This window comes from Trichophyton verrucosum, assembly GCF_000151505.1.
Source record: "Trichophyton verrucosum HKI 0517 chromosome Unknown contig00739_1.f1.exp, whole genome shotgun sequence".
NCBI lineage: Eukaryota > Fungi > Ascomycota > Eurotiomycetes > Onygenales > Arthrodermataceae > Trichophyton > Trichophyton verrucosum.
Window position 1 is genome coordinate 1 of NW_003315260.1, and position 22,894 is coordinate 22,894.

A 22,894-nucleotide genomic window follows, 5' to 3' on the forward strand; every position below is an offset into this window, starting at 1 on the left:
CGCTGAGGCGGACGGTGGACGTTGGAATAACCGTCTTTGGATAACACTTTTAGCCAACTCGATCTGGTAAGTTAGTTAAGCTTAATCCGACGACCGGCCACACAGCAACATCGCCAACAACATCGCCAACGTCGTCGCCATCATCTCATAGCACTGCAGGGTCGAAATGGATGCCTATTTCGCGGACGACCAGATGCCTGTCGAGCTAGTTGCAACGCTAATCGCGCGGCTAAACGTTGAGGCTGGGAGCGAGCGGATGAGGCGCTTGTTGCCGTGGCAACAATCCTGACAGCTGTGTTTTTGCTCGGCCCGCGCTCTTGAAGACAACAGCCATGTTGTTTCAACAAACAACGGCACCAGCATCTCTACAGTCAGACATTCCTTAGTATATGCTTGCAACTTTACAGCAGTGGCCATGGGGAAGATTGAGCCGCCGTTTCTCTACGACCCGCCATCCCTCTATCCCAAGTCCGCACAGGTTGCTGACTTCAACCCCAAGGCTGTTACGCTGAACAGCTGGGCGCCTCGGCCGCAGAAGCCAAAGAAAGATGGGCCCTTGGTCAACTTCAACCAGCATCCGGACTCGGTAACTAACATTACTCTGCCGTTTATATGTTTCAGCCTCGAAGAAATCTAACACCTGAGCCTGCTAGTACGCGGTCCTTCCAACCGGAAGAAAACCCATCACAAATATGAGCCCGAATGTTAAGAAATATGTCAAGTATGCTCGAATTTTCCAGCTCATTTTGCGAGCTTTGACTCTCATTGGGGTTATGGGAATGCTCTTCTGCGTTATCTGTATCAACAACACGACAACTCAGGTAGCATGGATTATCCGGATAGGGGTAGGTTGATACTACTTTTTTTATATATATTTTACGTTTTATCGTCTACCGCCTAACAATCAAACAACTAGCCCGCGGTTTCAATGGTGCACACGATCTACGCAGTTTTCCATCTTTGTCGATCTGCGACCTCCCGTACTCCTGGTTCCACGGCAAGTTACATGCTCTTTGCAGCAGTGCTGGACGCTGGCCTGATTCCTTTCTACGTATTCACTGCCTTGATCTCCCGAACGGAACATGAATCGAAGAGCTATGGTTGGAAGACACTGTTTAGTGACGACAATGCCAATGCGAAGATCATCTATGCTACGTTTCTCATTGCCATGACAGTTGGTGGGTTTCATCTCGCGTCGTTGATTGTGGATATCTATCTGGCGGTGGTGTTCCGCAAGATAACCAAGTTGCCACCAGACATGAACCCGTTGGAAGATAACTTAACTGCCCGTCCGCATAAGCGCACCAGATCTGAGATAGCCGAGAAGCATCTTAGTCAAAGCACAATTGGCTCGTCTGAGACGGATCCATACAACACCATCCTGCCAGCTACTCGCACGGTGCCATTTGCGCACACAAGGACCGATTCCGGAGTGACTCTCACAGGCACCACCCAGCCCCAGAAGCAGGTAGATGACCGGTCGTCATACTACTCTGCTAAGTCGCACCGTCGCTCGCGTTCTGATCTCCCAAGCCAACAGGTTCGCCAGTATGAGGAATCTAGTCGACCCAAAACACCCATTTCTCGCACCACCATTAAGGGGAGAGGAAACGGATCATCCAGGCCCCAGTCCGCTGTTTTCCATACTCCGCCGTCCACCACACAATCCCGGCCATCGTCTGGAGATATCCAGAACCGTGGTCCAAGTGTATCTTCTAACTGGGAGGCGTATCCTTCAAATCCTCCATCGCCTGAGCTGAATGCTCAAGGAGCTTCGCCATTCAGAGATTCTGTCGGTAACCCAGCGCTGGACGATGAAGATGCAATCTGGGACGATAATTTCGAGGGAGATGATGATCTGATTCAACGAAGTGGTACCGTTCTGCGACACCGAGGAGTATACGCTGCTGTAGATGACGACGACGACGATGAAGACGAGGCAATCCTTAATCCCAACGAATCAGACAATATGTTTGGATATCAACAAAGCCAGGGCGAGCGTTATTATTCCAAAGGCAAAACTGAGCAGTTCAACCACAATTCTGGTCTGGAGGTGAATCCACTATCCATGAATCCGCCAACTCCCCGCCCACTGGATCCAGAGGAGGAGAGCAAGGAAGCTGCTCGAAGCGATGTCCGTCGTGAGGTACTTTCTAACCTTCCAAACCCATCTGCCACCCCTTCCAAAGCTACGCCTGGTAGTAAGTCACGCTCGTATGGGGAACTTGCAAAGAACACTCCGTCCCCTGGTAGCAACAAGAAACTGTCATCCCGTTGGAGACGTAAGAGCGGCCGAGTGTCAGCTTACGAATCTCTCCGAGGAGAGACTGATGACGCTGATGACAACTTTGAGTCGCACGTCGGCAAAGGTGAGACTGACCGCAAAGGACGAGTTGTTAGCAACACTGGCATCGACCTTGGCCCAGATCTAGGTTCCGGCTCGCCAGGGTACGGAAATTATCTAGCCGGCTTGGGAGTTGGCCGCCGTCGCGAGGTCAGTGGGAAAGTTGCAGAAGAAGGGAGGGGCGGTGACCTCATCCCAGATGAGAGTGAATCATCCCCGTCCAAGAACAAAGGAGGCCATCAACCTTCAAAATCGAAGGAAATTAAAGCTGCGGGCTGGGCACGGTGGAAGGGTTTGTGAGGGACTGCGGTCCCATAGGTAGGGGTGAGAAGGTGAGAAGGGAAGGGGAAAGAGATGCAAGTCCCCGAGGTTTGCCGTGAATATCTGCAACTTTTTGATACTTGCTTTGACACATGTTTCTTTTTATATCTCCTGCCATGTTTTTTTTTTATGTTGATGTTCGATCATGACAGGGTTAAGTATGATTTTCGGCCGGACGAAGTAGTGAAGTGTGGGGAAGCGAAGGAGGAAGAAGGGGTTACAGATTTTACAGATGCTTGATGCTTGAATAGTTAACGTGTTCGATGACGCTGGGATGCCGGGTATGTGTTTGGATGGATCGTTTATGAGGAGTTCGAGGGTGCCGACCATAGTTACTTCATACCTATTCTCTACTTATTAACTAAACACCATAGTTGTTTCTATCATAAATTGATCGTTGAACCAGAACGATATTGTCCCAGAAGTATTAACTGTGGGTCAGGCCTCTCAGGCCACCATCAAAAGATCCCGGCGCTGCCATGCCATATGTATTGGTCTGCAACCAACTTCCTGCCATCGCATGCTGCTGTATGGTCGTATTTTTCCTCGACATGCTTGCTCTGTCTTGCTCTTCCTCGACGGATTTGAAAAGATAAGCACCGTTTCCTTGTGGATGGGAGTACACCGGGTACATCACGCATATAATCCTAGCCCGGCACATCAACGAGTTGCTTTCTCGTAACGTAACGGCATTGCTGTCTCTCGACGCCTTATATGTATGCATTTCCACGCCTATCCTTGTTCCTGGGATGGTCATATACAGAGTAAGCACTGCAGACACACACACACACATCCATCCATGTACACGCTGATGTACGCTGATGTACACTCGGCATCTCTTGCATGGCCTCCTGCAGTCAGCATGAGCCGAGAAGCTGTCCGTGATCCTTGATATTCGGGTCCTGGAGGAGGCCTCCGTCAATTAAACGTGGTTAGGAGGTGCATGGCCCGGCAGTTCATTATTTGTGTCTGTCTGGTCTCCTCAACCACGAGAGAGTTTCGGTGGCAAGGTCAGCAGAGGATTAACAGCGGAGAATATCGAGCTGTAACCCAGCAAGGCAGGACGAGGAGCTGGCCCTCTGGTTTGCTGCCTGGCCTCGCTCTGGTCTGGTGCGGCTGCTAATAATGCGACTCCGCCTTGAGACAGATACAGCTGGATGGCCCCGATCCCCAGCAGGAGGAGGAGCCTGGAGACAAGCCGATGGAGACGTGGGATCTTGATATACGAGGCAGCTTTGCTCTCGACTGTGCTATTGGGTACCGCGATCCCGTAGCCAGAAATAGATACAATCGTTCGGCTTTCCCTTGAGGCTGGGAGGAACACGTCGTACCAACGGAGGTACTCCGTTTCGCGATGACTGTGTAGGAGTAGTCGGCCTGCTTCCTTTTGCTTTTTGCTGTCCCTTCGTGTTTTTTTTTGATAGATGCGGCTTCGTCATGGGACGGTAAAGCTGCGTGTTTGACGGGGCGTTATGGACAACAAGGCTGACGGGTGATATGCGCCTCCATCAAGTATGTACACGGAGGTCCCGGGTACTTTGCCTCTGCTGCCGAGCATCGAAGCCGGAAGATAGCGGAGCTTGTATATGTACACCGCACTTTTCGACAGGAAGGTTGCAGGATAGTGCAGAGCTTGTTCATACGAAAAGAAAAGAAAAAAAAAAAAGAGAAGGCCATGTGCCTTTGGGAGCTGAAAAGGGGCGTGTCCATGGTTTGCTTTGTATGCGCCGTTGAAAGGTGAGATTTGGTCTCTCGAATGGTAAGACATGGTAATTTGATTCTATGTACTGAATACTTGGAACATTCTTTTTTGAGTATTTTTGTGAATTTTTTCTCGTTTTGGTTCTAAAAAGAAAAAGAAAAAAGAGATGTAAGGAGATGGAGAGCGTATGTATGTCGCTCAGAGATATATAGACGAGAAGACAGGAGGTCGGCTATGTGCAGATCTAATAGACGTAACATGAACAGAAAGGATATATATATAGGCAGAGAAAAAGGGAAAGAGGTTGTACCAGCAGATGACGAACAGCTTATGTGCAGGCAAGATATGTCAGAGAAAAGAAACCATCGAGGGGTGAGAGTGTAGTCATTAGTGTATCCAGGCCGGACAGGTGGCGGGTATGAGAGAGAAAGGGTTGATAAAAAAAATTACAGGGAAGTAAAAATGAAGGTGTTTGTTCTCAGAGGGTAGTCTGAGGTGCCTGCACCTCCGCGTGTGTCACGTTTAGGAAACGATGTACTGCTTGTCCTTCTTGATCTGCTCAATGACCTCAATTGGTACATTGATGGCGGCAGCAGCGATGTCTGAAGGAGTAAGGGCGAGCCATTGGCTGAGGGAGACGTCAGCGACACGGTCGGCCTTGTAGAGCTCAAGGTAGATAAGCTCCTCGGTCTCAGAGGTGTTCTCGATATAATGGCCAGAGTTGTCTGGGAAAACACCGGCATCACCAGCGGTGAAGTCGAAGGTTCGGGCAAGACCACCACCGATATAGACAGTAGCACGGGCATTTCCGCTGTGGAAGTAGAGCCACTCCTCAGCCTATACGATAAATAGTTAGATGAGATTAAAATAAGAGGCAAAGGCATTCAAAGGAAAGCTTACAGTTGGGTGCCAGTGAAGCTCGCGCATGCCACCAGGCTTTAGGCGGACGACAGCACAAGCAATGGTCTTGGAGACCGGGAAGTTCTTAGAGTCAACAACTTGGATAGTACCACCACCACCGGGAACCTGGATCTCTGGAGCGTTGGAGATGTGGAAGGTGTAGGAGCTGTTGCCAGTGAGAGCGCCATTGCCACCTTCGACAGTTTTGGTGCTAATGGTGGAGTTGATGAGGGCGAGGTCGGGGTTGTAGGTCTTGTCAAAGGTACTGGGTGGGACACCGAAGTTCTTGGCCAGAACGTCCTTTGGTGTGTGCGAAATCCAGTCGGCAACCATGAAGGTGGTTCTAAGAAGCAGTTAGTCGCATGCGATTAACATCAAGGGATAGCTTAAAAACATACCCGACACGGTCGAAGTCACCGTCATCGAAAATCAGTAAAATCTCGTTCTCGTCCTCGAGACCCTGGAGAGAGTGAGCAGCTCCCTTGGGGAAGTAGTACATGTCACCAACTCCAAGCTTGTCAAGCTGGAACTGGCCATCCTCAGTGACGGCAGATATTAGGAATGAACCAGCGTAGATGTAAGCCCATTCAGCCTAGAAAATAAAAGTCTCAGTATACAATTGTGGTCTGATCCAATTTGCAGAAAAAAAAGGACGAAAGGTGGAGATGTGTTAAAACATACAACTCTGTGCCAGTGCATCTGTCGGATACCACCCTTGATCAAATGGACTTGGGCACCCGCGATGTCATGACTGGTTGGTAGATCCTGGATGACCTGCTCACGGATCCAACCGCCATACAACATTCGTGTCTTGGATAGGGAGAAACTCCATTTCATGTTGGGAACAAGGCCATTATCAGTAGCTGGCTGACCGCCGATATTGCTTGGATTCTGGAGGTCAAGCTGATTGTTGGTACCACCTGACATTCGAAATGAGTAAAATGGCCTTCGGCAAGGTTGGTAAGGGGGGTGAAGGCTGGAATATCATACCAGAAAAGACAGCTCCCTTTCCGCTCTCCTGGATAGGTTGGCCAGGAACTCCGCCCTTGGGAATGGGGATGGTAGCATCTGCTATGGCAGCAAGCGCGGCCACCAATACTGTGCTGTACTTCATTTTGTGTGCGTTATGTATTTGCGGTGCGAAAGACTCCCAACTTTTTGAATTGCGTCAACGCAAAGGATATGAAATCCCCCGTTTGAACCCCCGACGGTCGATGGGTGGTTGGAAGGAGGTTGGATAACTTGTTATCCTCAAAAGGAGTGGATATGAATTCTGATCTACAGAACTGTTGTTGACGGGCTGGAGGAGTGGTTATTTATGTAAAATCTGTTGACAGTGGAAGGAAGATAAATATATATATATTTAGCCTCCGTATTGAACGTGGCTAAGGCTAAGGCCACTGGTATCCGCCAGGCAGGGCCTATCATGCGCCTAGCTACGCTCCCCCCCTCTCCACCCTGGTTCCTCTACCAATACCGTTCTTGGTCTCTGCTGGTCAGATTGAAACAGTATGTCGGCCCGCGGAAACGCTACTCACACCTTTTGGCCCAGAGCGGCCGAGAGAATGCCAAAAGATCGAAGGGAAAAGCAAAGATAGCCAGGGAAAAAGGAAGAACCCGAGTGCTAAGGAAGACCAAGGACATTCAAGAGCAACTTCGTTGCGAGGAAGAATCGTATGAGACACCTAGTGTTTGTCTCATTAAATCAGCCAGAAAGAAAAAATTGGAGCATGGAGCTCTATTTCGGACCCTGTTGAAGTTTGTTGCTTTTTTTTTTTCTTTTGCAATGCAATCCTTTTGGGTGCCTTTTTGTTTTATTTTTTTTTGAAGATGTTCCTTCTATACAGCTTTGCTTTTTTTAATCACTTTGCTTCTTTTTGCCCTTTTTTGCATCCCATGGGGATAAGTAGGGGTACCCGTACGGGGGTGGCAGACTCGGCTTACATAGAAGTATGTGGCGGGGTCGTTAGGCTCAAGCTTTAAAAAGTCTGCTGTTTCAACTTTATCCCATTCAATTTCGGTTCCACATTTTGCTGGAGAGGTTCCTCCACATGGTTGGCGAGCGGGCTATAGATAGCACGCTAAGCCAGGGACTTAGCCTCCACCACAGTCGTCTCGGACAACAATCTCAGTTTGATTTGCAACGAGGTTACGACTCCACGTGATGGGATGCCACGACCTTGGAGGGTGCTTCAGGGCCTTCTCTGGCTTCTGGAAGGATGGTGATGCCTGATTGTTACCTACGTGCGATGTGCTCCAGCCGACTTGGATATTGATGGAAGTCGAGTCAATCAGAATAAACCAGTTTCGGCCAAGGGCATATCTTCAGGCGTCAGAGGTAGAAAGCAGATGCGTAAGGATAACTATGATCGTCTCCCGCGTCTACACTTACCACAAAGACCCAAACTCCGCTTCTCCGTCTGTAAGAGGACGGCTCCGTATATGTTTGACTGAGGAAAATAATGAATCATGATCAGCTCCCCAAAGGTAGTGTTACACCTATTTTCCGTTTAGGGAACGAGCGTTTGCGCTCGCGAGAACATGACTGACAAAGCAAACACGACACAACCCGAGAACAGCGTCGAAAGAAGAACTCGGAATTGCTGCAGTTCGGGAGTTCACCCCTGGTCTTCCCGTCTGCTGGCCAACGTCAACCAGAGTTGGTCAAGGGGAACGAAGAAAAGTGCCGTGGGAATCCGTTCGGTCGGCTGGTTCGGATCATCCACCAAGACCGCCTGAGTCAGTACTCCATATGTAAGTACTGTATATAAGAAGAGCGGACTCCTTGGTTCTTGGAAGCTCACCAGGTTGCTCTGTGTATTTTCTCTTGTTCTTTTATCTTACACTTCTCCTTGCTGCTTCTGTGCATGAAGGCCAGTCAGATTATACTTGAACCCCAGCCTGGGGGTGCTGGGCGCCACTTGGCGACGTAAGCCAATGCTTCAGAAGCTTCGGTGGCCATCCACGGAATTCTGGGGCTGGTGGAAGTATAATAATACGAACGACGAACCAGCGCTGTTCTCGAGAGCAACGGACCCATGGACAAGAAAGGGGTAAATTCGGCTATCCTCTGGCAAGGATGGTCCCCCGGGGTCCGCCTCGGCGTGCATGGGTCTCAGGATCCCAGTCTGTCCACGGCTTTTGTTCGTCTGCGCTGCTTGTTAGAACATCCTGAGGCAGCAGTCTCCGCGACAGTGAGACTCACGCAAAATCAACCTTCCATCCACATCCACCTTTGTGATGCCTCTGCCTCGTCAGCTCCGTCGCCCCGTCTGCTGCGGTCCTTTGCTGTCTTTGCTGTTGTTTTTCTTCCTGGACGTTGAAGAAACGAAGAAGAAATAAGAAAGACGCTAACCCCAAAATAGAGGTCACGTGGTATCCCGAGGCTCAACCGAAAATAAAATAAAACACAAAAGATATAAAAAAAAAAGCCAACAGCAAAAAGCAAAATAACAGAAAAAGCAAAGGACAATACGAAGTTACAAAAGGCGGATTCTTCAGCTTAACTAACGAACACCAAAACAGGGCGTGCATCATCATCTACTCATTTTGGGGTTGAACAATCTTGACTTGCCTGGCAGAGAGATCGCGGGATGGAAGGGGACAGCGACGGACCGTGCAGTGAACATCGTGTAGCTGGTCAGCGGGAATCTCACCGTCAGCAGGGCCAAGTTCTTGCTACTGCATCCTAGAAATGATCCTCGCCGCCTGATGATCAAACAGAGAAGATGCTCGTTATCTGACCTGACCCTGGGCGAACTGGAAATTAGCCTGCCCTTCCTTGCTCGGATCTGCCTGTTCAGTTGGCGGACAGAGAGGTCGTATCGGGAAGGGAAAATTATCCACCAGTAAGGGGATCTCCTGTTTCCACCATCTCTCCTTCATGGCCCCTGGAACGAGTCTGCCCTTCCCTTATCCCTCCCTCCCACGACTCCCTGATCCTTGACCCAACCTCGTTCTCCTGGCCGAGAGATTGGCCTATGAAAGTCAATCGATACGAACGGCTGCAACATTCCTCACTCGGGAAACTGTTATCCACCATTTCTCCTTCATAGGATGGGATATGGCTCCAACCACCCTTCCCCTGTCCAGGAATCGACAAACTACGGAGTTCCGCCTGGCTCAACACCATGTCAATGATGGGAGCTTCTGCACCGACCTCTTTTTTATTTACGATGCCCTATTTTTTGTTTTTGGTATCACGATGTGATGGCCTTTTTTTTTTTTTTTTAAAGACCACCATCAGTAGTAAGACGAGGGGTGAGGGTGATGATAGACGTGCGCAAAGTTTCCCCATGGAGTCGGAGATACAGTGTCCAAGAAGCTGTGGAAAACCGTTAACGATGACCAGGGAACGCGCAGTGCATTTGCATCTGGCCTACACGATTTGCCTACATGTATATCTACTACATATTTTTTTAACTATGCGGATGACTACATGATCCGCTTGATCTGTGGAACCATCAAGAGACCTCTGGATACTGGCGGTCTCTATTCGGTTTGTAAATCAGGATGGCCTCGGGTTGGACCGAATATCTCGTCCTCAGCCCTCGTCCTCGTCCCTCTGCATAAGCGCTTCATCAACAAATCTCCTTGTTCGTCTCTGGGCTTGTTTCGTTGGCCTTGGTTGACCCTTCTCGATTTCTTGATACGTAACAGCCATGCGGTCATGCATTACCATCCAGGCAAGCCAAGAATCTCACCGTACATGCATCCATTCACCTCCTTGAGAACGTCTGCAGAGTCCAAAATGAACCACGAACATGCTCGCAACGCACCATATCCCTTCACCTTCAAGCCAAGCTCCATACCTGCTCCCCCACGATGCCAGTGCAGGCGAATGTATCATCATATGGCGCCACCTTTTTCCTCCCTTTTTTCCTTCCTTTTTTTCTTTTTTGCCTGCTGCTAAACATAGCCGGAGACATTATTTTCATGTCAGATATGTGGCAAGATCTGCTTGCTAAAATCCTACTCTACCAGGCTGTGGGAACGCCTTGCAGGCTGGTCGTACAACATGGGCATACACTTGCACTTGACAACACGGAGGGTTTACGTTTCAATAATACTAATCCCTCGGGCATGGCGGCCGCCGCCCACGGAGCCAGCTCTCCTTTACAGACGTAGCAAGCTTGGTAAAGCGAAGCGAAACGAGCAACAAGCTGAATATGGCCTCAAATGCATACTTGCATATACTCAAGCATTGGCATTTGTCCTGATTACTCGAATCAAGGCCCGTTTGTTTCTTTTCTTACTCTCTTGTGCTGTTCAGCCATGGCGCCGTGAATATACATACATACGTTCGCCTAAGCCGCCAATAATGCCTTCGCTGAGCGGGTTTGAACTCTTCTGTGATGGTTCATCCTTTTGAGCACTCCGTCCCTTCCCGTCCTGTATTCCCGTACACTGACGGACCGTGGTCGAGGCCTTCTTGTTCTCTTTTGCCTGGCGGAGCAGGTAGCCACAGGCCATTTTCTCCTCCATCATGCATATGCCACCACATTCGTCTTGCTGGGCCTCGCTCAGGGCTGGCACGCACTAAGAGAAGACACAAAAAGCCAAAATAGAGCAAACGGGCTGGGCCGATAATATGTCAACGTCCATCTCCTGGAGCAACGTTGAAAGCGAAACCTCCGGTGTTCTATAAACGCCGTCCGGCGAGTTTACCAACCGTCCCTCTGAGAGTTTGCTCATGGTCAATGACTTCCCTGTGGTCGCCGAGCCGAGCTGGTTCAGGCACCAGAATTTCGGCCCGACGGCGCCAACTCGGAACATTTTTGACACTGCAGAGAACGACAGCTTTGTACGACTGCGCCCTTTAGCAAGAAGGTGGCCCTGTCGAAGAGCATGCTGAATATTCAGGCATTGGGACCAGACTGGTGCAGAATGTCAAAGTGCATGTTTAGTTGCCGCTACCATGCAGACGGGGAATGCCCTCGGTCTCCATGCCTTCATTTTACGACGGCTAAGGAAATTGTTAACAAACTAATTGGCGGGAAAAAGGTTTAGCCGTCAATTCCTCCAGTTTTTGGCTCTTTAGGCCGCTTTTTCGCTTCAATAGTCGCTTTCTTGCATTTACCCCTGTCAACGCTAAACGAGGCAAGCCGACTTAGTCACTGATATCAGCCGTCTCGAGTGGAGCCAAGGGGCGGAGGTCCTACAAGTCTTCCTTTCCTTCAGGAGATACTGATTGCAAAAATCGTCAAGGTGCTCCATCGCTAACATTATAATGGCACTAAAAACTACGGAGTACCCATATTAATATTATAATATAGGAGCTTGATGCGGCAAGCACAAATATTAACTCGTGCTAATAATAAGTAAGCATATGCATGCAACCCGTTGATGATATCCGGAATTATATCACCTCGTATACGATATCGCCATTACCTGGTTGTTAGCCCGATTTCCGCTTTGTGGACGCACGAAGTAACCCTCCATTATCGCTTCATGGTCGGTTTCAATAGACGGCTTCAAGGCCCTGTCTGCTTCGGAGGTGAATGTGCAGAGTACATGGGCCACCTTAAGAGACAATACTCGAACACAAACCCCTCCACAAAACCTGAATCTGTCTCGGGGAAGGAGCTGCATGGGACAGGGATCAGGCACTCTTCCGACAAATACTGGAGCAGGCTTTGGATATATCACGCACATCCCTGTCTGGAAGCTTGGGGAGCTCCCTTTGGCTCCCTTGAGTCCGGAAAATTATTCCACTTGATTCCACTTGATCGGTCACTTGCCGTTGTTAGCTAGCAGCGAGAGCTGGTCAGCTCCCTCAATGGATAGGCAAGCGGCTGGGACCTGAACATCTCCCAAGGCCCAGCTTCTTCAACTCCATGGGATTGTGATCAAAGCTGACAACAATGTATGCACATTTCAAAGCTCAACAGGAATATAAACTCCTACCATTTCTGTATACCCTTTACAATGATAAACCCCCTAATTACTGCTCAGAACTTTGTAAGTTCTACAAGCGGGATGCTGTGTCCAAGAGAGCCACCTACCAATGGGGCTCTCAGACCATACTCCATGGTCAGGCGTCGAGTCTCCAATTATACGAAGTTCTTCTCCGACTCTATATACCGGCATATCATTTTCATTTGTCTTAGTAGCAGGCTGGGGAGCACTTTGTCTAAATGCATACATCGATATATAGGGGCCCCCACTTGGCGGAGCCGGCCCGGCATATAGTCGTGTTTAGAATCACCGATGTTGCCATGCTCACATCGGCCTGAACTCGGAGAACGAGGTTGCTACCTGGTGCTATATGTGGTACCTGGTTATAATGCTCGCTGAATCCAACAAGGAGCTGCATCCTACATATCCTTTTGGCACCTCATTCACGACAGTGCATAAAAGTATATGATGAGCACCGTGCATATACTTAATTACCCTGGTGATTTTTTTTTGGTTGAATTGCTCATCATCGGTTCTTTATCTCCGCAGATATTCAAGTTTAGGTTCGATTTGGATAGAGGAATGATTCTACCCCTGTAGATCATACTCTGTTGCTTTATATGGCTAATGTGGACGGGCATCTTCATGCATTTGTTCTAATAACCCCTCTTTCATGAAGCGCAGATGGAATAAATACTCAAAATTGACGTTGAAACATGCGTTCAATCGGAAATTGCGCCGGCAGTCAGAGAGATTAGTGGAAGGAAAATTGAAGATGGATCGGTTTACACCAACTTGGCGGCGCTGCCATGACTCTCAGCCCATTGATACCCTTTCTATGAGGTCCATTAAACTTCCTGCAGCCTGTCACGCCCGTAGGCGGTGACAATAGCAAGTTTCCAATATACAGCTCTTCATCTTATTTGTGGTATAGTGGTCTCAAGAGCACACTCGGCATATGCTAGGCGGTTCTTGGCCGTCACAATTCACTCCCAGTCTGCAATCGTGTATATTTGTTTTCGCAATTTTTGTCTTGTCTCCTTCCTCCTTTGCGAACGTCAGGGAGGGGAATGTGGGATTATGTGCTTCCATCTCGATAGGGGCTTGGTATCCTTCCAGCTCTGACACTGTCCCCAAGCCCCGACTTATTCTTTCGTCCGGTACCCTCTTCACTGTCGTTCCTAGGCCATCAGAAAGCCCATAGACAGGCTTTTGATCCGTGATATCCTCTGCTTTTTCATGAACTGTCGCTTGTTCCTGGCATTTTTCTTGTCTCCGGCGAGGGCGATAAACGAAACAAAACCACCCTATTATGATGGATGTTGCAATCACAAACAGTCCTCCTATTATGCTCCCGACGATTGCACCCGTATAATCGTGAGACATATTCGGTACTGGTGCTCTTGTTTGGCCGGGTGCGGGAGCTGTGCATTCGTCGATACTATACCATACCCATGAGGTATTGTAGCATGTTGCTATATCAGCGACCTGGGTTACAGAAGACGAACAGGGCTGACCGGCGATGTCGTCTCTGCCATACAACGTTACTATGATACAAAGTGGTGAGGGTTAGTGTATGTTGTGAGAAGTAAATCAAAATAAGGCTGATAATCTGCTGCTTGACTTGGGAGATCTTCCAGTTCGCAATTAGGACATATTGGGTGTTTTTAAAACGGAAAAAAGTATGAAAAAAACGTTTGTTTCCCTACCAGAGCAGCCATCGTCGAGATTGACAACTTGAAAGCTACCATATTTTCCACTCCGTTCGAGTCTTGAACACGTCCCATTTGGGTACCCGTTAGGCCCGTCAAATGATGATAAGGAGTTCTGGCAATTTTCATCGGAAAATGTTGCAATGCTTGACGTAGACCCCACAAGGCTCCCATGTTGTAGTAGTACTATCAACATAAATGCTGCAGTAGGGATCCCTGCCGAGGATGGCCATGAGCAGGATACCAGACCCACCATCTTGTCCTACTGGAATTTGCGAGACGATCAAAACATGAGTGCGACGACTACTCCGTACAGAGGGGGGAAAGGGAGCAAAATTTCTGGCTCCCAGCTGCCCTGGCAGCAGATAAATAGCGGCTTGTTTAGTCCTCCACAACATGCTCTCATTGAGCAACGTTTGGGCAATCGTGTGGCCAGACAAAGGAAAGGAAAACCAGTCAGTGTGCCGTGGTGAACCTGCAACCCCTTGGCTGCAACTGAGCTATGCACAATTCATGAACAGCCCAATCAATATAGGTGATCCCACATTCGAGGTCTGACCAATGATCATCCCAGGTCTTATATATATAGCACAAGATGGCCGTGGGTATTCTTGTCTTGCTTAAGTTGCATTTTTTATTCTTCGCTGGCCCCTTTCCTCCCCTGAGAGGGTGCTTTGGCTCTCCCGCAGCGAAGTAGCGCGGCGCCATCAAAAGTAACATTCACGCCCCTTTAAGCATGAGCGTTTCTTTTTCACCATGTTAGAATATCTCTGATGTTACTCGGTACCTTCTCAGTACGGAGTAGTAACCAGGCTCTTGGACGCGTGGCTTTTTTTCTCAGCTGGTCCATGATGCAGCGGTACAAGATAAACCAAGGGAGCGGTAGCTCTCCATCAGGTTGGAGGTGGTTGGGATGCTCAAATACTTTTTTTAGTAACAAGGGCGGTGTGGCCCAAACAGGGGAAGAGGCTCTTTTTACCCGATGAGCTTATTTGAACGAACAACATCAAGCGTCACGCTGCCCGTTATTATGCTTGTTAGACAACTACGGAGTACACAGCACCTTATACGGCTCGATGTCGATGATAGCTCGGGTCTTTACCTAGCTATGAAAAACGAATCATATTCATGGGATGAATATGCGAGATGTATATTCGGCTTTTTTTCGCGATAATTACTGTACTCCGTAACCATGAATATATTCCAAAATACAGAACAGTCCAACAGCCAGCGTTTATGCCTATTTCTATTGTACTGAAAGCGATGTCTCAGTGCCCCATCTCGGAGTTAGTGCACCCGACGAGGCCCTCAAGACATATGACCTTGTCAACAGCAAGTCATCATACTTCTCATGCTCCTTTCTATTTGGCTTACACAAATATTCGACGCGAATATTATATAGAGTACAGGAAGGTTCGCCTCGCCAATTAAAAGGAATGGGAATGAGGCCAATGAGATAACTTATTATCCGGAGGCGTTGGTGCAAGTGCGTGAAACCTTCCGCTGCGGTCTCCCATACACAAAGATATTTCTCGGCAATGGCCGGGAATATGCCTAAAGTCTCAGCAGCAACGAAAGAGAGGAAATTTGCTACATACCTGGTTATCCGGAGTAGAGCGCTTTATATATACACTGGGCTACATAGTTAGAGGCTCTAGTTACCGAGGCTCTCCTAGAATCCACCTCATACTCGGACCACGGGAGTCTCAGAAATTCAGCCAGGCCGTTCCAACAGCGTCATAGTACCCAGGCGCTTGAACCAAAGGACCCTCACCCGCGATCATCCCACGTGTTTTTAGCCATCTGAAGAGGCTATGTGATGCACGATTACCCAGAGCGGACAGGACAAGGAGGGGTCTTTGGGAACTAGATGCATGAACTGTCTTGATTTGAAACTCGAGGCTCCAACTCCCGTTATACCGGGAAAAAGGAAGCTCCCACAGCATCAAACAACCTATTTTAGCACTTCATTTGACGGAGTTTCCCACTGCAGAAGGTCCCCAAATGGTCCCCTGCTGGGTGCTGAAACGTCCTATCTGCTGGATAGATATTTATATAAGCAGGTTAGTTACATATATAAGCGAGTATTTGATCTGATTTCGTCATACTTCGTACGGAGTACTCCGTGTCTCTCTGATAAATGTTGGCAGCTTTTCGTAGGCGAGAAAAAAAAAAAAAAAAGAAAGAAAGAAAGACCATCAAGTGTCGCTCAATTTGAGGTTGTATTAGTTACTCGAGTTTAATAATTTAATAACTACCAATTCAAAGTATGTATTAACTAACGAATAATGAACCCCAGATGATCTGACTGAATAATATTGGAAGACGACGCTCATCTAACGATGATGGCATAGTATACGGGGTAATTAGAGACGGGGTTGGATGGGTACTCCATGTCACTGACAGCGCAGCTAACAGGCCGATATGGAGCATTACATCTCATTGTCAAACACCGGGCTTCAGATCTACGTACTTTGTACGCGCTCTCGATATCCACAACGCGACAACCAAACCGATTTTTCGTAAGGTGGACTCCGCTCTCCATACAAACAAACAAACACCACGACTGCGACCTCTCTGTCGGTTGTCTCAGATGAGTAATTAAACTCTCTCGGACCTTGGGCTAAGGGAAACAAGCCTTCCAAAGCCTCGACTTGATAATCCGTCCCTTTACCCGTCTAGTTCCAGCCTCTTTACTCTGTATCCTCTAAAAAAAGGGACTTTCGCACGGTCGTGCAGGGCACCAAAGGATCACTCCTGTGCACGTACTTACTCGAAAGTATGCTGCGATTATGGAGGGCCACCTGGATAACAGTGGGACTTACACGCGGCTCTCGCTGCTACCGAGGCAAGGGGTACGAAAAGTGTTGACTGCTGCGTGGCCGGCCTAGTTATATTATTATTCCATCCAGCATTTCCATCGTTGTCGTCTCCCCAATATATGGGCACCGAGGTTTTGGATTTTAACGGCTCTACGGAGTTGGTTCCTACCTTGTCGGCTCTCGCCCTGCATGCGGCTTTGCTTGACGTTCGGTCTGACGGAAATTGTTAAGGTCGAAAGGAGAGCCTTTCTCCAAGCCAGGCTTTTCTTGTCTCTGAGCCCAACGGCATTGGTCTTAGCGCCGCTTAGTGACCAGTCAGGAATCAGTGAAAGACACCAGGAGTTTCTCCAGGACGCAAGAGTTAGCCGTGTGATGCCCAAAACCTCCAGGTGTGTGCGAGGTGATGGGCGCCAGAAGCCGTGCAGTTGACTTGGCTGTCACACTCACAAAAAGTCAATCTCGGGGCTGGCCGCAGGGAATATCTCGCAACTCCGGTTTTGCCCCCTTAACGGCTGGCTGTGATGGACCCTTTTCTTTCAAGCTCGACGACCGTGCGAATCGGAGATGTGGACCAACTAAAAAAGAGGAGAATTCCTTTTGCAGCTTCACCCGCTAACCATCTGATCAACAAAGCCCAGTTGTCTACAACGTAGTTAACTGGGCGAAGGAGTTTTCCTCCTTGTTACTTGCATTTGGATTACTCCTGGGTATGCACAAAGAGTCAAGCTTCTCATTGTCAGGGATCTTGTTCTCCTTTCAATCATCAAAACACCACCCTCCTCTTTCAACTCATAGCCCGAACGTATCCTTTCTTGACTCGATGGCCGTTTAACCTTGTCATACAAGCGTTACTTATCACGTACATTCTCGCTTGCCCCTCTGCTTCTACGGCGAGATCGAGCCCCCTGGATATTCAGTGTTACGTCGAGCCCTCCTTTTCCCATCTACTGATATTCTCGTATCAGCGAAGTGTCTTGGTTCATCTCCTGGCAATGCCTGCATAGCCCTGTTTATAGACTGTGCGTGTTGTCGATGGAGCTTCTAAATTGACAATCACACATAGTTCTGTATAGGCAATGCGTGACTATACTTGACGAAGGCATTTCAACACAACATTCAAACATACATTGACAAATGGATGCTCAACCTCCTTCAACCGTCGGTTCTCGAAGGGGAGTGCGGCTTCCCCCAATCCAAACAACAAGCAGGAGCTCAACTGTCCGTGTTAAGCCCCCTCTCCCAGAGGAGCTTGATAACGAGGAGTCGGGAAATCGAGTTCCTCTTCGTCCCAAACAGCACGGATTCGCTATTAGGAAATGGTTTACGAGGTCAAAATCACAACCATACATCCCTGGTAGAGATCCTCTGTTATCCGCCACGATAGCTCCTGAAGAACACAGTATCGCCAGCCATCCTTCAGGAATAGCTTCACCACTTCATAACGCGAATGTCACGCCGATATCAGTCACATCATCAACACCATTCCCCATTACCAATGATGACATATCAGCCGCTGTTGAGGAGCCAGGAGCTTTATCAGCATGGGACCCTCCGCCTTTTTTTATGGCGTATCCCAAGGCTGTGAAACATGCCACCTTGCCGTGCCCTATCCTGTCCACCGATGAAATACTGCGTCGTAAGATGCGTCGAGACCTAAAGGCCAGCCACTCTCGCGACAAAACAATGGATGGTGATAGCAATATGGACGGAATTGGGCACAAGGGTGTTATCAAATCGAAAACCTGGAAGAAAGGAAGAAAATCGCAATCCAGGAGCCAGTCTAGCTTCTCGTGTGGTCTCAAATGGTCCCAGAAGATATTCATATTGGCGACAAGCGGGCATCTACTTCAATATGGTATCGACGGAAACTTTGATCGACTCCCTGAAGAAGTTCTTGCACTAGGAAGGGATTCAGTTGCGTTTGCATGCGATGCAATTCCTGGCAGACATTGGGTTTTACAGATCTCCCAGACCCAAGATGATGTTGAACCAAGCCTAGAGCCGAAGAAGACAGTATTAGACCGATTTAGGCGCACCAGCAATGCGGAGCCACAGAAACCGACGAGCAGTTTCTTACTTATTCTGGATAGCGCCGAAGAACTGACGTCCTGGCTTACTTTTGTCCGGCGTGCAATACAAATCCTTGGAGGTAAAGACTATCCTCCTGAAACGCGTGGAGTCAATCAGCTGCAATCTTCGCCATTGACATCCGAAACCGTCAAGGGAGTCGTTCGGAAAGGCAGCGTAGACCAGGCCTTGTCATCTACACCAAGTGTAAGGGATGAGCAGGTATCTGTACCTGGTTTGACCAGAAGAGAAAGCCAGAGATATGTGCAACAACCAGCCGAGAGATCCTCCCCATCGTCTTTGGCAAGTGTTGTGGAACTAGACAACCTCAGGCGCAATTCGAGACTATCTTGCGTTTCCATTGGAACTCGAACAATGCCTAGTTCTCAATCCTCCTCTTCATCTGTTACATTGAAGACTCCAACACCAAAAAGTCCATGTAGGGAATCACCCGGAACCTCTCGCAGTCCTCGTCGAATTGCAAGCACCGACTTGGGGTTTAGACGCAAGTCTTTTATCAGGGCTTGCGGTAATTCAGAGGATTTTATCACCGAGACGCCGCTGCCACCGCTCCGCGCAGAAACCCACCTTGTTTGCACTCCGAACTTCAGCCACCCGATTGTCAACAAACGAAACTCGATAGCAATGAGCCCCAAGACAATATCTTTCCCGGTTGAGAGTGGACCATGTCAAAGTCCTGTTTTACATGTAATTCCAGCTTCCGAGATGTTCCATGGGCCCAATATAGGGCCCAATATTGCCACAAAAATCAATTCCACTCACGGATCACCCCCACGAAGAAGGGGGAGCGCTAGCAGTGATCTACTTGATTCTGAGGGGGCTTACAGTACCGCTGGAACTGATAGTAGTGAGACACAAGAACTGGATGATGATATACCCTCATTAATACCTATTTCGCCCCTTAGACGGACCCATCAGACAAGAAGGTATTCTTCCTCTGATGGTATGCAATGTTTCAATCGACCTATCTCTGAATACCGACCTGCCCTCTCTACTCTCAGGGATGAACCGTTGGATATCCCCGGCCTGTCTCCGGGGTACAATACAATAAGCAATCCACGCAGCCGCCCAAGGCCGCAAAGCCTAGGCCCAAGGGCTTATAGCGAACCTAGAATCAAGGTTTGCCGGAATTCCCGCCATCCAAGTCCCAGCTCGGAACTCAACCAGGACTCAATTGGACGCCAGCGATCTAATACTGCAAAGTCTTGCAATAGCAGGAGATCATCTTTGAACTCCCTCTCAAGCCGGAAAAGCATGCCTCAAATTCCACATGGGCCTCCTCCAGCTCCTCCTCCAACCTGCCCTCTACCAGAAGTACCATCACTTGCTATTCCAGAGGCGTTGCCTCCGTACGAGTCAAAACGACTGAGCATTGTTGGCTGCCAATGGCTACCACAAAAAAGCGCCGATTAATGTCTCGGCAGACAAATGATAATTAGCTTCTGCACACATACGGTCAACTTGTTAAAAACAAAAACAAAAAAGGGACAAAAAGGAAAGGGAAAAAAAAAAAAAAGAAAAAGAAAAAGAAAAAAAAAAAGAACGAAAAAAAAAAGACCATCCTATTCAGACTGTAATGCATACCTATGCCTTCATTTTCTCACTTTGCATCCGTCTCCGTTCTTTTATTCCTTGGAAGCATTGCATTTCTTTTCTCCTATCGAGTCATGGGTTCAACCATATTCTTATCGAGAATTCTCAGCCAATATGCCGCCCATGATACCCTCGATGCGTTTATCTTCCCCAGGATTCAAGTGCGTGTCTCACCAACGCGCCATCTGGATTGGACATATAACTGCATGCATGTACCATATAACCCATACATTGAACTATATACCCTGACGTCTACCGGTATTCCACCTGTACGCTACTACGGGGGGGGGGGGGGGGGGTGGGTTCCGCTGAAAACTGCGCCACCGGGAGCCCCGAGTCCATTCTCTTACCTCTCTTTTTCGACTTTTATATCAGTTCAACCACACCGATATCCGATATCGCCCAAGCATCATTTCATTGCTTCGCTTGTATTTTCTTTTCCTCATTTATTTCTTATTCTATATAGATACATTCTCTCTATATATGTCTTTCAACCTCTTGTATCCTCTTTTCTTTTCCTTTGGATACAACTACTAGGATTATGATATTACCAAAATGGGTCACAGGAGAAGCTGGAGCTGGCTTCACTGCTTCTATCCAAAATTCATGGTTTCTTATGTTTGTTCATTTTCTAATATTTATTCAAGCACTTTGGCACTTTGACACTTTGGTTTTCTTTTACACTCCTTTTCCTCCCCTTTTCCACTGGGTTTTGCATTCAATATCCATAGCATTGTGTAAATTGATCTGTGTTATAAAAATAATAACATATTTATTATCAACCCCATGACAACAATTATTAGATCCCGATGGCTCATGGTTGCTAAAACGCTATAATGTAATATAGTTTTGCATGCAATAATATTACAGGAATAAAGTTAATGCCAGATTTATTTTAGGGTAATTATTCATACATCGTGATATATAAACCAAGCCCTTGAGAAAAGATGAAGAGTAAAAAGGCGTTGAGGAAGGAAAGGGGAATAAGAAGTCGGAAGATAGAAGAGGCCAAAGTCAGGTGGTCAGGGGTACAAGTGAAGCAATAAAGGTAAAATGGGAGTCGGCTAAAGATAAATAAATAGGAGGCGTGGGGTATATAGAAAAGGGGTCTTAATTGGATTTTGGCCGTACCACCTCGAGACTACTCTTCTTCAGCATCCTCTACACTAGCTGCAAAGGCCTGTTTACCGGGCGACTGCTCAGAAGATTTGGTCTGATTTGCCTTTTCATTAGACACGTCTGGTGCGGTGACGGGTTGATCCGCAGCAGGAGCTTTTTCAGTAGTCGTGGGGGGAGCAGCTGTGGATTTTGAAGACTTGGGCTTTGACGGCTTTGACGATGAGCCATCTGTCTTCTTAGACCTCTTCTTTTTCTTAGTCTATATATAAATACGAGATTAGTCCATGACCCATGACCCTTTGCATGCCAAAGGATAAACTACTTTGAACAGGTAGGGTAAAGATTAACCTACCTCTTGCCAACCCCATACGGGTACGAAACTCTCAAAGAATCCAACATCTTCAAATAGGTTCGGGAATAGCCATAGTCCGGGCGAAGCAACGAAGAATGTGACTGCGAATAGAATAAGACGGAAGATAGCCATGGCGAAGAACAGACAGAGCAATCCCATCATGCCAACACTGAGATACCAGACACCCTGTCTAAGCATGATGGGCCACAAAGGGAACATGACGACAGCCATGATGGCAGCCAATACTCCAGCAGCCATAGCCTTCTGTTTCCATTGAGGCCCTTCGTATAGCCAGACATAGTGGGACATGGGATCGGTGTCTTGATGCTGTTGTATGCGAACGGTCCACAGGCCCTTGACTCTACCTTTCTTAGATGGCGGTTTTGCGTGGTTATGACCTTCATGGGGATCGATCTTGGTCACCTTCAAGGCTAGAAGGGACATTGGTAGAAGCCTAAATGCGTTTTCGGCAGATGCTAGATCAGTGACCGGTGGCAGGTTGGATTTGGGCTTAGCGGAGGCTTTGGCATAGGCAGGAGACTGAAGTGCTCGCAATGCTCGTTTAACTATGAGTCGTTAGTATAAACCAGGTATATTACCCGTAGATAACATTTGAATTGAACCTACCCTTGAACAACTCCTTTCTTCGGCCATCCAAGATGCAGACTCTCGGCTTCAGGTTCTGTGACCTCAAGAACTGCGCGACTGCTATTCCCTTTGGGTCTGGTGGGGCGTTAGAGTTAACAGGCACTTGATGTTGCTGCTGCTGCTGTTGAGAGTGCTGATGCTGGTGCTGGTGTTGTCCTTGCTGGCCCGGCTGTCCCTCCCCCTGCTGCTGCTGCTGCTGTTGTTGTTGCTGCTGCTGCTGCTGCTGCTGCATTTGGTGCTGTCGTAAGGCCTGAGCCTTCAGTCTATGGATAAACTGCTCGGTAGTAAGGCCTTGTCTAGCAGCCTCTGCCGCGATCTGTTCTCGCTGCATCTTGCCAAACTCCTCGACTGTCATTCCACGCCTTTGCGCCTCCGCAGCCATCTGCTGCTGCATCA

General features: G+C 48.3%; 6 protein-coding genes across 6 annotated transcripts; 3 read left to right on the top strand and 3 right to left on the bottom strand.

Annotated features, from left to right (window-relative positions):
• Positions 1-292: 292 nt before the first annotated feature.
• Positions 293-637, top strand: TRV_06557 (uncharacterized protein; the record flags this gene model as incomplete). The annotated part of the gene is made up of 1 exon (XM_003019344.1): positions 293-637. The coding sequence occupies one exon, from the start codon at positions 293-295 to the stop codon at positions 635-637; it is 345 nt and encodes a 114-aa protein (XP_003019390.1).
• Positions 638-1,006: 369 nt separating this feature from the next.
• TRV_06558 (uncharacterized protein) lies at positions 1,007-2,644 on the top strand (the record flags this gene model as incomplete). The annotated part of the gene is made up of 1 exon (XM_003019345.1): positions 1,007-2,644. One exon carries the CDS (start codon positions 1,007-1,009, stop codon positions 2,642-2,644), a length of 1,638 nt encoding a protein of 545 aa, XP_003019391.1.
• A 2,245-nt stretch (positions 2,645-4,889) lies between these two features.
• Positions 4,890-6,381, bottom strand: TRV_06559 (oxalate decarboxylase, putative; the record flags this gene model as incomplete). Its single annotated transcript, XM_003019346.1, has 5 exons — positions 4,890-5,204; positions 5,268-5,610; positions 5,666-5,859; positions 5,949-6,187; positions 6,258-6,381. The coding sequence occupies 5 exons, from the start codon at positions 6,379-6,381 to the stop codon at positions 4,890-4,892; spliced, it is 1,215 nt and encodes a 404-aa protein (XP_003019392.1).
• A 4,154-nt stretch (positions 6,382-10,535) lies between these two features.
• On the bottom strand, positions 10,536-10,751 carry TRV_06560 (uncharacterized protein; the record flags this gene model as incomplete). Its single annotated transcript, XM_003019347.1, has 1 exon — positions 10,536-10,751. The coding sequence occupies one exon, from the start codon at positions 10,749-10,751 to the stop codon at positions 10,536-10,538; it is 216 nt and encodes a 71-aa protein (XP_003019393.1).
• A 7,081-nt stretch (positions 10,752-17,832) lies between these two features.
• TRV_06561 (peptidase family M20/M25/M40 protein) lies at positions 17,833-20,199 on the top strand (the record flags this gene model as incomplete). Its single annotated transcript, XM_003019348.1, has 1 exon — positions 17,833-20,199. One exon carries the CDS (start codon positions 17,833-17,835, stop codon positions 20,197-20,199), a length of 2,367 nt encoding a protein of 788 aa, XP_003019394.1.
• A 1,321-nt stretch (positions 20,200-21,520) lies between these two features.
• On the bottom strand, positions 21,521-22,892 carry TRV_06562 (uncharacterized protein; the record flags this gene model as incomplete). Its single annotated transcript, XM_003019349.1, has 3 exons — positions 21,521-21,757; positions 21,851-22,416; positions 22,478-22,892. The coding sequence occupies 3 exons, from the start codon at positions 22,890-22,892 to the stop codon at positions 21,521-21,523; spliced, it is 1,218 nt and encodes a 405-aa protein (XP_003019395.1).
• Between the last annotated feature and the right edge of the window lie 2 nt (positions 22,893-22,894).